Consider the following 15,764-nt stretch of genomic DNA (forward strand, 5'->3'; position numbering starts at 1 on the left):
AACATTCCAAATATGGCTAGAAAGGAGGGCAAAGTCTTTCTAATGTTTCAACAACTCATATCCCTTGACAGTTTACTTGGTGTTCCTAGGCTAGCTTTCTATTTAATAAATCTTCAAAAAAAAAAAAAAAGGGTTAGAGTTTGCCCTCAAAGGAGTTAGGCCACCAGTGTGTTGGGCCATGACAGGTAGGGGTGAGGCTCCAAGAGATAGGAGAAATTGTAGAGCTGTGGGGGGCATAGAAAAGTACTGCTGTCCGAGAAAGATAAAAATTGGGGTTAATTGGGCCTTCTCAGTGATCTGGATCACCAGCACAATTGCCTTCCTTGGTTTAAAATGGGAAGATGTGCAATTCTGCAAGATTGGCTACGGATACATAGAATGCTTTTTGTACCCTATGCCTTATACTGTCTCAGTTAAAGAAAATCTTAGATATTTAGACAAGAGGGTTTCAGAATTGTGTTTTTCTCGTAAGATCAAACTGCTTCCACGTGGCTGTGTTAACCCCCTCTGGGCAGGGATCTGGGCTGTCTTGTCCATGGTTTAGTCCCCAAGAGGTAGCACAGTACCTGACATATTGAGTGGGTAACCAGCATTTAATATTCATTCGGTCACCCAATGTTTATTAAATGATGAATGAGCGTGATTATTAAGTGGAAGAAAATACAAATTAAAATTGTTGAGAGTTAAGTATCTTTGAATCAATACAGAGGGCTTAGGGGTGTCTCCGGCCTGGGATTCTTTATGGATAGAGAAGTGTCTGAGAGGGGACCTAAGTCATTCCATTTATACCTCATTCGTGGACTCATGGCTTTGGAATGTTGGGTTTATCCACACTCTCTGCTACTGTGAAACAGAAAGAGCCATTCCTTTTCCAGGGTTAAAAATCTCCCAGGGCAATGCTCCTGGGAGGCACTAATCATCCCATTTAATTGCTTCCTCCTTAGTCCTAGGTAGAGAAGATACACTTTTAAAGGCCTGTTGCTCACCATGGCTTCTTTCCTCCTCAGGAACTGCAGATACAATCAGAGGGGTCTGGACGGTGAAAGAAACAGGGCTCCAAATTGCCTTTTACATACAAAAATAAAACGAACAAACCAGCACTATCTACCATCTGTGCCAGACAGAGCAGATGTGAAATAAATACTTTGGGGGCAGGGGTGTTGTGGGAATGGAGGCTTTCAAAGCTCAGGCACATCTAACGCATCCCCTTCTCTACATGCCCTTCTCCTTGGCCTTCCTGAACCAACAGGTGAGTTTTTTTGAGGCTCTGATGTGTACCAAGTGGCTAATTTTCCATGAAGATACTTTGTAGTTTGCCTACTGTCCTCTCAATAGCTTTAACTTCCCATGTAAGTTATTGCTTCTTAGAAATGAACATGCAGATCCATGAATAAGCCATTTTCTCCTTTTATCCCTAATCAAACTCAATAACAACACAAAAGTTACAACTCAGGTGAAAAGAAAACTCACTTATGTCTTCAATGTCCCATCAATCAACGTTGCCCAATGGGAGAACGGTATGTGCTATACTCTACTATGTACAGATACGCTTGGTTTTGTTGTATTTGTTTTTCATCCATGCACTGTGTAACAGGTATCACAACAACATTCCCAAACAGGCCCATGAAGGAGGAGCAGGTGTTCGGTCATGACTGGAACAGGAGTGTGCAGGCCATGGATGCTTTTGAAAACAGAACTGACAGACGATCCCAGGCAAGAGCCACATGGGACTGGGACACACACTGATGCCAGTGGAAAAGGATGATGTGCTTTTGGAATGGGGTTATTCTTCCTGTTTGTATGAGGGGAGGGGGGCAGGAAGGTTGCGATGGGGGGCCTGGGGGGTGAGCAGGGCTGGAACACCAGAATATAAGGGCCTTGCTCATCACAGTCCAGTGCTAAAGAGATAAGAAAGGATTTTGCATGTTCCTGGGAATCTAGGCGCGATGTGCCTGTACCTGGTGAACAAGAGTGCCAGGCATCCTATCTTTCACTATCAGACTCTATCTAGGACCGTGACTTTTCTGGGCTCCATTCCAGCTGCCGTGTTTCTTCTTGGAGGCAGCTTCACCTCTGCGCTCCCATCCCAGAGATGAGCATGCAATTTAATTATATGGTGAAGACATGCTTCTTTCTTTTTCCATGCCCATTTCCTCTCTTCATCCAAAATAATGTTTTAAATGTTTGGGGGAAGGGAGAGTAATCTTAATGATTTCCATTTTTACCCGAAACCCATTTGCACTGAGATTGGTCATCACCTCCCACAAGAGAAGCAAAAACCCTGATCCTCCCCAAAAACCAAAACAAAAGCCTAACATCAACTACCTCCCCAACTCCCGCCCCAAACAAGCCAAAAACAAACAGAAAACAAATCAAAGACTTAACGATTTATGAACCCGGGGAGAACACAGCCCTCAGAGGCTGAGCTGCAAAGATGGCCCTGCCTCCACGCCTGGTTCGACGTGACGATGCCCCTGGGAACAGGAGGTGATGCCTTCTCACTCCGGCCCTAGTACAGAGTCTGCTCGTGAGGCTGGATTCCATCAGCAGGTAAGTGGACATGACAAATGTCAGTTTCTTCTGTTCGTTATACATAATTTTTTATGTATATATATGTATATATATATAAATTTACTACATCTGATTGTTCCTTTAGAAGCCTTTTATGTGGCAGTAGGCCTCCAGGGAGGAGAAGAAAATGTACAAGAGCCACAGGAGCACAAAGAGGCAGGATGTGAGGAGCTTGGCAGTCCGGGGCCCACCCAGCTCACCTCCGATTTCTGGCCTCCGCCGATACAGCAGCACCCCGACATTGATGAAAGCAAAAATGGTGAAGAGAGTGACGGAGAAAGCCAGCGTGCCGGGGGACACTTTGAACTGTTCCCCGTTGGCTGCATGGTAGATGGCAGCGATGGACCAGGCCACGCCAATTCCCAGGAAGACGTTCACTGCGTTGCTGCCTGTGACGTTACCTATGGATGCATCTGCGTACTGGTCCTGGGTGGCGGCCACTTTGCTTGCAAATGTGTCTGTGGAGGAAGAAGAAAAAGGCAATGACACTTAGCCACTTAAAGAGGTCTGTGGAGTGCCGGCAGCTTCAGCTGCGTACTCTGGAATCAAACCCTGGATGGAGACCCCGTGACCAGGACAGAGTCCCAGTCGTGTGGTCAGAACGACAGGATCCAGGTATCAGGACTTGCTGACTTATAGGTGACCTTGGTCAAGTTCTTTACCCACAGATACCACGGTTCTTTGTAACACTGAGTCTGCAGGGAGGCATGTTTCAGAGCGTTATCACGGCCTATCTACATCAGAATCAGATGGCGTTCTTCTTAAGAATGAATATTACCAGGCTTCGTCCAGCCGTGCTAGATCATAAGTGCCGGGACTCAGGAACATGGTTTTACAACATGCCAAGAGATTCTAGGTCAATGAAGTTTGAGAATGGCTGCTGAAGGGTATTACTGAAGGCTGCTGTATCATCAGCTCTAGTTTATAGATGAGAAGGTTCAGGGCTCAGGAAATATTTCCAAAGATTCAAGAGCAAGTCAGTGGTGGAAGTGAAACTAACTGACCCATGATAACAAGTGACATGTGCCTAGAGCCTTACAAATAGGAAAGCAGATTCACCTATGTTATTGTGTGGATGGTGACAACAATTCTAGGAGGAGAGGAAACTTTATAGGTGAGGGTACTGGGCTCAGAGAGGTGCAACATCACACAGCGAGGAAGAAGCCATGTTAAGGCTTGAGCTCAGGCCTCCTGCCTTCATGCAAATGCTGTTCATTGTTCCATCTCATGCTTCCCTGGCCTGGCATGTTAATGGCCATCCTCAAAGCTCTCTCTTCTTTTTTTTTTTTGCGGTACTCGGGCCTCTCACTGTTGTGGCCTTTCCCGTTGCGGAGCACAGGCTCCGGACACGCAGGCTCAGCGGCCATGGCTCACGGGCCCAGCTGCTCCACAGCATGTGGGATCTTCCCGGACCGGGGCACGAACCTGCATCCCCTGCATTGGCAGGTGGACTCTCAACCTCTGCGCCACCAGGGAAGCCCCTCAAAGCTCTTTGTTCGCCAATAATCCTGTATGCATCTTTTCTCTGAAGCTGGGAAAATCATACATTTCCTTTCTCTACAGGGAGTAGGACAAGACTGACTTACACTTGGTGAGTCGAGCACAGGGGCTTAGTGCAAACTTGAGTCAGAGGGCGTCGAATTCTGCCTGCACAACGGAATGTGTGACCCCAGGCAGATTACTTAGTTTTTCTGAGACTCAATTTCCTAATCTGTGAAATGAGGATAGTAATGCCCACTTCGGAGTGCTTTCGTTCAATTGAGCTATTGTATGTAAAATGCTAACGTTTCTTTGTACAAAGCAAGAGCAGCTCCTTTGGTTGCTTTGGGAAAACAGTGTGAATGGAGCTGCCTAGATTCATTTATTACAGGTTGACGCTGGATCTGAAATAGCTCCCTTTATTAAGATGTGAACAGGACTTGTAAGATATTCAACTTCCTTTCTATATGCTCACCTAGTTACTGGTATCAAAGTCCTTTCAGTTACCTCTGCAAAATAAGCTGCACAGTCGGTTTAGAGTAGATATTAGTAACTGTCAAATTGCACTCACGTGTGCAAAGCCAGCAATGGCAGGTATGCTCTTACTACAAAGCAGGATGCTCTGAGCATGGGTGTCGCTGTGTGATACCTGGATGACTCTCTCCCCTCTGTTGCTATTCGTTGCCACTTCCAATGAGGAGGATACATAAAGCACGTACGTTTCTACCAGCCTGTAGATTCTTAGGCTTTTACCATGGGTGCTGAGAAGCTACTGGATCTGTGGTGTCACATTCCTTCTGAAAGGGAACTGGTTAAACTTGAGGGCCCATCTCACTGATTCTGACCTGTCTGGTGGAAAGCAGATTTTAGTTACTGTTTGATAAAGAGGCGGACTGCTTACTCTGTGCTACACACGTTACATGGATATTTTCATTCAACCCTCTTATCAACCTTATAGAGTAGATGCTATTATTCCGCTTTTACTGTGTGGGAAACACTGATGTTGTGACAGTGTGCCTCTTGGACAGGGTGTCCGTCAACAAAGCAAGGATTCGGAAACCAAATCTGTTTGATTTCAGAGCCCATTCCCACCCTAGACCTCACCGCCCCTCCCAGGAAGGCTGAAGGTTTTCTTCCCTCTCGGTCCATTTCAGGGTGCCCCGTGACTTCCACTCAGAAACCTTGAAGCAGCTCCTTCCTGTATCAGTGAGAGCCAAGACTGAAGGACGTACAGGCAGCTTGCTGACCTGTCCTGCTGGACGGGTGCTGCCTTTCTGCATTCGTGATCACACACTGCAGCCCTATCAGGACTATCACAACAGAGGCCGGTGAGTAAAAGCCCAGTGAGACAATCTTCACGGTCTCTTGCTGTTCATTACTAAGAGTTCTTAGGACCTGACACAGCCTCAAAAACAATGAAGTCATTTTGCTTTGACTTTTCGAGGACAGACAGACAGCTCAGCAAGGAAAGTAAAGGAACAGAGTCTAAAGCAGGAGAAAGCCACTTACAGCTCAGCTGCTGCTGAGGATCACCTGAGATGTTATTCTGTGCTGATGTGGCTGCTGGCGTCGGCTAGTGACTGGGGGGTGCCTACCCCCCACATGCTGCAGGGGCGGGGACCTGGCATGTTCCATAGCAGACGCATGCATACCTCCCCCGGCACGCAGTATGTGGCACACTAGACTTCCAGGTGCCCCATCTCCACTCGGAAACCCTGGACTTTCTGGATGGCATCTCTGCTGCCGCCCCAGAAGGGAATGAGGCACAAATTCAAAGATTTACTGGGCCCCCCTGGGTCTGCAGGGACTTCTCCCTTAAGCCATTTTTCAATAGCCTATTAATGTGAATAGCGCATGAGAATTCTTTTTAATATTAGGTTCCTGTTTACAAATGCCTTTCTTTGGATTCTCTGAAAATTAGTTGCCAAAGTGATTAGCTCCTCACATAAATGAAACATGTTTGGGCCTCTGAATCAGGGAGGTTTTTTTTTACCTGGGTTACACATCAGATCTTTGCTTTTCAATTCAAAAGCTGTGTAGAAAAAAATTGTAGAAACACAAGTAAATCCAAACCATTAGCCTTAACTGCAACAGAGACAACTCTGATTTCCAAAGGAAGTGTGATGGCATCTCCCCCAACTACCTTCTCTCACCGCTGCTTAGTGCACAGAGCAGCGGACCACAGACTGCAGGCGAGGCCCTGCCATGCCTGACCCTGAATGCCAAGCCCACAACCTGCTCATGGCTGAACAAGGCAAAAGCCACTCAAATGCCATTCCCCAGAGTAAAGTCCAAACAAGGACTATTGACATGGTGTAAGCATATTCAGAACTTGGACCGTTAAATACAAACATCTATGAATCAGATTTCCACTGTGATTTGTACAAACTAAGTTATGTTGATAATCATTTACATATGTGTGTATACCTAGACCTACATATATACTTCAGGTTAGTATTCTAATAGTAAGTTTTGCTTCTAACTCCCACTTTGAATTCTAATGAATTTTATTTTTATATTTTTCCTTTCTTATAAACATCTTTATTCTCAAACTTCAGTTCTATTCATTGCTCAGCTATATTATAATTTGTTTGCAATGTCTTTTATTATCTAATAAGACTCAATAGGAGTAATCTTGGCAAATAGGAATAATCTTGGAAAATATCGATGGGCTGGATACATGGACCAGTCACTATTCTGAGCCTTTTGATCAGCCCCTGTAAACATTGTGATGGAAATGCAAGCACTAAAATTATACTTTTCTTTTTTTTTTGGCCGCACTGTAAGGCATGCAGACTTTAGTTCCCTGGCCAGGGATCGAACCCGCACCCCCTGAATTCTAATACATTTTAAATTAGTCGTAGAGTTTTAGACTTTTGGTCCTGCCTCCTTGGTACCCACTAACAGGGAAGATTTGTTTGGCAGGCAGTGTGGCTGGAATTAAGCCACATGTTACAGAGTCAGGACATAATTGTTCTCTGCATCTAACCTTGGCGGCTAAGTCATCTAGTCAATATGCAGGAATATTGACTAGATATCAACACACTCCCCTTTCCTCCAGAAATGATTTATTAACTGAACTTAAACTTTATTGCTACATACAGACGAAGCCTCAAACATCTCTTCTGTAAAAAGATAGTTCTTACAGCCCTGCAGGTCACAGGAAGGGTTTACGTATTGCCTAGAGTACCATCCCACGTGCTTTATCTTCGTCTTGACTCTTAGCATGTGCTGGGGGCCAGCTGTGCAACTCTCAAGTGCTTCGCGCCCAGGAGCAGATTTTGACTGGAGCCCAGCCTGCTACAGAGGCATGGTTGTTGCCTCCCATCACCTGTGAATTACTGATGACGCAGGGGACAGACCAGGCAGTTCAGAGCTTCCTGCTGCGTTAGAGGGAGAAGTCTCATCAAGGGGAACCTCTGGGCTCTTCTGTCAGTGTGTTCTTGGGCAAGACACTCACTCTCTGGGGGGTTCTGGTTTCCTAAATTTACTGTTTGGGTTGTCCATAGAATACATCAAGAGACTCAATTCATATATATGATTTCGGTGGGATTGTTCTTTTTTGCAGGCGTTTGTACATGACCACCCACCTTCCTTCAAATTGACTAATGATGACGATATCTCATTGTAAAGAATAAATGACCTAGATGAAATAGTCAAAGTGATCTCTAGACCTGAAGCTCTTGCCAGTGATGAAATTTTGGCAGTATTTATGGAGTTGAACCACACAGCACAGGGTCATTTGACCTCTTAAAAATAGGTAAGAAACGTTGGCAAGGTTACTTACTTCAAATCACATGACCATTTATATGAGTGTAGCCATGCAATGACTGGTGGCAGTGATGACTGTTTCAGATACTGTGTATCATGTCAATCAAGTGTGCATATCACTGGCACTGGAAATACTGGGAGAGCCTAGTTAAAAAAACCATGAAGATTTGGGGCTCCACCCTTCACCCACTTAATCAGACTCTCTGAGAAAAAGATACAGGAATACACATTTTAATAAGTGCCTGAGGTGCCTAGCTTTTACAGCAAGGTTCAAGAACCACAGCTCTCAGGCATGGAAATGGAAGCTACTACTCCCTACTCCCAGTGCCCACAGTTTGGGGGGGCCTTGCTGGCAGGAAGAGATGTTTGAGTCTCAGGGAAGCAGCTAATTGAGGAGAAGTAAGGAGCAGCTGATTTCTCTTGGAGACAGTGATGCCCTCTGATAGAGTGGTCATTTGCTCATAAAACAGCTTGGTGGAGGGGCTGGGCCTGCTTGACCATGAAGTCCCCCACTCTCAAGTTGTGCTATACTCTTAATTTTTTTTGGAAAAAAAAAAACAACCCATTCCAGCATGGCAGCTATAAAAGGCCAAGGAAACAGTGAAATTACTTAAATTAGTTGAATTCTGGCTCTTTCACTTGCCAGGTAAGAAACTTACCTACTTTAATATGGTTTTGAGGGAAATGAGTTAACATGAACAGCGCCTCAGAATAGGGCCTGGCACTTAATGAGTGCTCAATATTAGTAATTTTGTGTGTGTGTGTGTGTGGTACGCGGGCCTCTCAGTATTGTGGCCTCTCCCGCTGCAGAGCACAGGCTCCGGATGCGCAAGCTCAGCAGCCGTGGCTCAGAGGCCCAGTCGCTCCGCGGCATGTGGGATCTTCCCAGGCCGGGGCACGAACCTGTGTACCCTGCATCGGCAGGCGGACGCTCAACCACTGCGCCACCAGGGAAGCCCCTCAAAGCTCTTTGTTCGCCAATAATCCTGTATGCATCTTTTCTCTGAAGCTGGGAAAATCATACATTTCCTTTCTCTACAGGGAGTAGGACAAGACTGACTTACACTTGGTGAGTAGAACACAGGGGCTTAGTGCAAACTTGAGTCAGAGGGCGTCGAATTCTGCCTGCACAACTGAATGTGTGACCCCAGGCAGATTACTTAGTTTATCTGAGACTCAATTTCCTAATCTGTGAAATGAGGATAGTAATGCCCACTTCGGAGTGCTTTTGTTCAATTGAGCTATTCTATGTAAAATGCTAACGTTTCTTTGAACAAAGCAAGAGTAGCTCCTTTTGTTGCTTTGGGAAGACAGTGTGAATGGAGCTGCCTAGATCCAGTTATTACAAGTTGTAGCTGGATCTCAAATAGCTCCCTTTATTAAGATGTGAACAGGACTTGTAAGATATTCAACTTCCTTTCTATATGCTCACCTACTTACTGGTATCAAAATCCTTTCCGTTACCTGTGCAAAATACGTTGCACTGTCGGTTTAGAGTAGATATTAGTAACTGTCAAATTGCACTCACGTGTGCAAAGCCAGCAATGGCAGGTATGCTCTTACTACAAGGCAGGATGCTCTGAGCATGGGTGTCGCTGTGTGATACCTGGATTACTCTCTCCCCTCTGTTGCTATTCGTTGCCACTTCCAATGAGGAGGATACATAAAGCACGTACGTTTCTACCAGCCTGTAGATTCTTAGGCTTTTACCATGGGTGCTGAGAAGCTACTGGATCTGTGGTGTCACATTCTTTCTGAAAGGGAACTGGTTAACCTTGAGGGCCCATCTCACTGATTCTGACCTGTCTGTGACGGAAAGCAGATCTTAGTTACTGTTTTATAAAGAGGCGGACTGCTTACTCTGTGCTACACACGTTACACGGATATTTTCATTCAACCCTCTTATCAACCTTATAGAGTAGATGCTATTATTCCGCTTTTACTGTGTGGGAAACACTGATGTTGTGACAGTGTGCCTCTTGGACAGGGTGTCCGTCAACAAAGCAAGGATTCGGAAACCAAATCTGTTTGATTTCAGAGCCCATTCCCACCCTAGACCTCACCGCCCCTCCCAGGAAGGCTGAAGGTTTCCTTCCCTCTCGGTCCATTTCAGGGTGCCTTGTGCCTTCCACTCAGAAACCTTGAAGCAGCTCGTTCCTGTATCAGTGAGAGCCAAGACTAAAGGAGGTACAGGCAGCCTGCTGACCTGTCCTGCTGGACGGGTGCTGCCTTTCTGCATTCGTGATCACACACTGCAGCCCTATCAGGACTATCACAACAGAGGCCGGTGAGTAAAAGCCCAGTGAGACAATCTTCACGGTCTCTTGCTGTTCATTATTAAGAGTTGTTAGGACCTGACACAGCAGCAGCCTCAAAAACAATGAAGTCATTTTGCTTTGACTTTTCGAGGACAGACAGACAGCTCAGCAAGGAAAGTAAAGGAACAGAGTCTAAAGCAGGAGAAAGCCACTTACAGCTCAGCTGCTGCTGAGGATCACCTGAGATGTTATTCTGTGCTGATGTGGCTGCTGGTGGCAGCTAGTGACTGGGGGGTGCCTTCCCCCCCATGCTGCAGGGGCGGGGACCTGGCATGTTCCATAGCAGACGCATGCATACCTCCCCCGACACACAGTACGTGGCACACTAGACTTCCAGGTGCCCCATCTCCACTCGGAAACCCTGGACTTTCTGGATGGCATCTCTGCTGCCGCCCCAGAAGGGAATGAGGCACAAATTCAAAGATTTACTGGGCCCCCCTGGGTCTGCAGGGACTTCTCCCTTAAGCCATTTTTCAATAGCCTATTAATGTGAATAGCGCATGAGAATTCTTTTTAATATTAGGTTCCTGTTTACAAATGCCTTTCTTTGGATTCTCTGAAAATTAGTTGCCAAAGTGATTAGCTCCTCACATAAAGGAAACATGTTTGGGCCTCTGAATCAGGGAGGTTTTTTTACCTGGGTCACACATCAGATCTTTGCTTTTCAATTCAAAAGCTGTGTAGAAAAAAACTGTAGAAACACAAGTAAATCCAAACCATCAGCCTTAACTGCAACAGAGACAACTCTGATTTCCAAAGGAAGTGTGATGGAATCTCCCCCAACTACCTTCTCTCACCACTGTTTAGTGCACAGAGCAGCGGACCACAGACTGCAGGCGAGGCCCTGCCAAGCCTGAGACTGAATGCCAAGCCCGCAGCCTGCTCATGGCTGAACAAGGCAAAAGCCACTCAAATGCCATTCCCCAGAGTGAAGTCCAAACAAGGACTATTGACATGGTGTAAGCATATTCAGAACTTGGCCCGTTAAATACAAACATCTATGAATCAGATTTCCACTGTGATTGGTACAAACTAAGTTATGTTGATAATCATTTACATATGTGTGTATACCTAGACCTACATATATACTTCAGGTTAGTATTCTAATAGTAATTTTTGATTCTAACTCCCACCTTGAATTCTAATGAATTTTATTTTTATATTTTTCCTTTCTTATAAACATCTTTATTCTCAAACTTCAGTTCTATTCATTGCTCAGCCATATTATAATTTGTTTGCAATGTCTTTTATTATCTAATAAGATTCACAATAGGAATAATCTTGGCAAATATCAATGGGCTGGACACATGGACTAGTCACTATTCTGAGCCCTTTGATCAGCCCCTGTAAACTTCTTGACGGAAATGCAAGCGCTAAAATTATACTCTTTTTTTTTGACTGCACTGTAAGGCATGCAGGACCTTAGTTCCCTGGCCAGGGATCGAACCCGCGCCCCCTGAATTCTAATACATTTTAAATTAGTCGTAGAGTTTTAGACTTTTGGTCCTGCCTCCTTGGTACCCACTAACAGGGAAGATTTGTTTGGCAGGCCGTGTGGCTGGAATTAAGCCACAGGTTACAGAGTCAGGACATAATTGTTCTCTGCATCTAACCTTGGCGGCTAAGTCATCTAGTCAATATGCAGGAATATTGACTAGATATCAACACACTCCCCTTTGCTCCAGAAATGATTTTTTAACTGAACTTAAACTTTATTGCTACATACAGATGAAGCCTCAAACATCTCTTCTGTAAAATGGATAGTTCTTACAGCCCTGCAGGTCACAGGAAGGGTTTTCGTATTACCTAGAGTACCATCCCACGTGGTTCAACTTCGTCTTGACTCTTAGCGTGTGCTGGGGGCCAGCTGTGCAACTCTCAAGTGCTTCGCGCGCAGGAGCAGATTTTTACTGGAGCCCAGCCTGCTACGGAGGCATGGTTGCCGCTTCCCATCACCTGCGAATTACTGATGACGCAGGGGACAGACCAGGCGGTTCAGAGCTTCCTGCTGCGTTAGTGGGAGAAGTCTCATCAAGGGGAACCTCTGGGCTCTTCTGTCAGTGTGTTCTTGGGCAAGACACTCACTCTCTGGGGGGTTCTGCTTTCCTAACTTTACTGTTTGGGTGGTCCATAGAATACATCAAGAGACTCAATTCATATATATGATTTTGGTGGGATTGTTCTTTTTTGCAGGCGTTTGTACATGACCACCCACCTTCCTTCAAATTGACTAGTGATGACGATATCTCATTTTAAAGAATAAATGACCTAGATGAAATAGTCAAAGTGATCTCTAGACCTGAAGCTCTTGCCAGTGATGAAATTGTGGCAGTATTTATGGAGTTGAACCACACAGCACAGGGTCATTTGACCTCTTAAAAATAGGTAAGAAATGTTGGCAAGGTTACTTACTTCAAATCACATGACCATTTATATGAGTGTAGCCATGCAATAACTGGTGGCAGTGATGACTGTTTCAGCTACTGTGTATCATGTCAATCAAGTGTGCATATCACTGGCACTGGAAATACTGGGAGAGCCTAGTTAAAAAAACAATGAGGATTTGGGGCTCCACCCTTCACCCACTTAATCAGACTCTCTGAGAAAAAGATACAGGAATACACATTTTAATAAGTGCCTAAGGTGCCTAGCTTTTACACCAAGGTTCAAGAACCACAGCTCTCAGGCATGGAAATGGAAGCTACTACTCCCTACTCCCAGTGCAAACAGTTTGGGGGGACCTTGCTGGCAGGAAGAGATGTTTGAGTCTCAGGGAAGCAGCTAATTGAGGAGAAGTAAGGAGCAGCTGATTTCTCTTGGAGACAGTGATGCCCTCTGATAGAGTGGTCATTTGCTCATAAAACAGCTTGGTGGAGGGGCTGGGACTGCTTGACCATGAAGTACCCCACTCTCAAGTTGTGCTATACTCTTAATTTTTTTTGGAAAAAAAAAAAAACCCATTCCAGCATGGCAGCTATAAAAGGCCAAGGAAAGAGTGAAATTACTTAAATTAGTTGAATTCTGGCTCTTTCACTTGCCAGGTAAGAAGCTTATCTACTTTAAGATGGTTTTGAGGGAAATGAGTTAACATGAACAGCGCTCAGAATAGGCCTGGCACTTAATGAGTGCTCAATATTAGTAATTTTTGTGTGTGTGTGTGGTACTTGGGCCTCTCACTATGGTGGCCTCTCCCGTTGTGGAGCACAGGCTCCAAACGCGCAGGCTCAGCGGACATGGCTCACGGGCCCAGTCGCTCCGCAGCACGTGAGATCTTCCCGGGCCGGGGCATGAAACTATGTCCCCTGCGTCGGCAGGTGGACTCTCAACCTCTGCGCCACCAGGGAAGCCCCTGAAAGCTCTTTGTCCGCCAATAATCCTGTATGCATCTTTTCTCTGAAGCTGGGAAAATCATACATTTCCTTTCTCTACAGGGAGTAGGACAAGACTGACTTACACTTGGTGAGTAGAACACAGGGGCTTAGTGCAAACTTGAGTCAGAGGGTGTCGAATTCTGCCTGCACAACTGAATGTGTGACCCCAGGCAGATTACTTCATTTTTCTGAGACTCAATTTCCTAATCTGTGAAATGAGGATAGTAATGCCCACTTCAAAGTGCTTTTGTTCAATTGAGCTATTCTATGTAAAATGCTAACGTTTCTTTGTACAAAGCAAGAGCAGCTCCTTTTGTTGCTTTGGGAAGACAGTGTGAATGGAGCTGCCTAGATCCATTTATTACAAGTTGACGCTGGATCTGAAATAGCTTCCTTTATTAAGATGTGAACAGGACTTGTGAGATACTCAACTTCCTTTCTATATGCTCACCTACTTACTGGTATCAAAGTCCTTTCAGTTAGCTCTGCAGAATACGCTGCACAGTCGGTTTAGAGTAGATATTAGTAACTGTCAAATTGCACTCACGTGTGCAAAGCCAGCAATGGCAGGTATGCTCTTACTACAAGGCAGGATGCTCTGAGCATGGGTGTCGCTGTGTGATACCTGGATTACTCTCTGCCCTCTGTTGCTATTCGTTGCCACTTCCAATGAGGAGGATACATAAAGCACGTACGTTTCTACCAGCCTGTAGATTCTTAGGCTTTTACCATGGGTGCTGAGAAGCTACCGGATCTGTGGTGTCACATTCTTTCTGAAAGGGAACCGGTTAACCTTGAGGGCCCATCTCACTGATTCTGACCTGTCTGTGACGGAAAGCAGATCTTAGTTACTGTTTTATAAAGAGGCGGACTGCTTACTCTGTGCTACACACATTACACGGATATTTTCATTCAACCCTCTTATCAACCTTATAGAGTAGATGCTATTATTCCGCTTTTACTGTGTGGGAAACACTGATGTTGTGACAGTGTGCCTCTTGGACAGGGTGTCCGTCAACAAAGCAAGGATTCGGAAACCAAATCTGTTTGATTTCAGAGCCCATTCCCACCCTAGACCTCACCGCCCCTCCCAGGAAGGCTGAAGGTTTTCTTCCCTCTCGGTCCATTTCAGGGTGCCCCGTGACTTCCACTCAGAAACCTTGAAGCAGCTCCTTCCTGTATCAGTGAGAGCCAAGACTGAAGGACGTACAGGCAGCTTGCTGACCTGTCCTGCTGGACGGGTGCTGCCTTTCTGCATTCGTGATCACACACTGCAGCCCTATCAGGACTATCACAACAGAGGCCGGTGAGTAAAAGCCCAGTGAGACAATCTTCACGGTCTCTTGCTGTTCATTACTAAGAGTTCTTAGGACCTGACACAGCCTCAAAAACAATGAAGTCATTTTGCTTTGACTTTTCGAGGACAGACAGACAGCTCAGCAAGGAAAGTAAAGGAACAGAGTCTAAAGCAGGAGAAAGCCACTTACAGCTCAGCTGCTGCTGAGGATCACCTGAGATGTTATTCTGTGCTGATGTGGCTGCTGGCGTCGGCTAGTGACTGGGGGGTGCCTACCCCCCACATGCTGCAGGGGCGGGGACCTGGCATGTTCCACAGCAGACGCATGCATACCTCCCCCGGCACGCAGTATGTGGCACACTAGACTTCCAGGTGCCCCATCTCCACTCGGAAACCCTGGACTTTCTGGATGGCATCTCTGCTGCCGCCCCAGAAGGGAATGAGGCACAAATTCAAAGATTTACTGGGCCCCCCTGGGTCTGCAGGGACTTCTCCCTTAAGCCATTTTTCAATAGCCTATTAATGTGAATAGCGCATGAGAATTCTTTTTAATATTAGGTTCCTGTTTACAAATGCCTTTCTTTGGATTCTCTGAAAATTAGTTGCCAAAGTGATTAGCTCCTCACATAAATGAAACATGTTTGGGCCTCTGAATCAGGGAGGTTTTTTTACCTGGGTCACACATCAGACCTTTGCTTTTCAATTCAAAAGCTGTGTAAAAAAAATCGTAGAAACACAAGTAAATCCAAACCATTAGCCTTAACTGCAACAAAGACAACTCTGATTTCCCAAGGATGTGTGATGGCATCTCCCCAAACTACCTTCTCTCACCACTGCTTAGTGCACAGAGCAGCGGACCACAGACTGCAGGCAAGGCCCTGCCAAGCCTGACCCTGAACGCCAAGCCCACAACCTGCTCATGGCTGAACAAGGCAAAAGCCACTCAAATACCATTAC

General features: G+C 45.7%; 1 protein-coding gene across 3 annotated transcripts in view; it reads right to left on the reverse strand.

The window, feature by feature from the left end:
* Window positions 1–2,355: 2,355 nt before the first annotated feature.
* Window positions 2,356–15,764, reverse strand: part of SLC8A1 (solute carrier family 8 member A1) — a 370,852-nt gene continuing 357,443 nt past the window's right edge. For all 3 annotated transcript variants that reach the window (XM_082642699.1, XM_082642698.1, XM_082642700.1), the window contains one exon: window positions 2,356–3,029. In XM_082642699.1, coding sequence (XP_082498825.1) covers window positions 2,653–3,029 — 377 coding nt within the window. In that variant the 3' untranslated portion in view covers window positions 2,356–2,652. The remainder of the gene's footprint in view (window positions 3,030–15,764) is intronic.

Source organism: Mesoplodon mirus, assembly GCF_964341445.2.
Source record: "Mesoplodon mirus genome assembly, chromosome: 14".
NCBI classification, from domain to species: Eukaryota; Metazoa; Chordata; class Mammalia; order Artiodactyla; family Ziphiidae; genus Mesoplodon; species Mesoplodon mirus.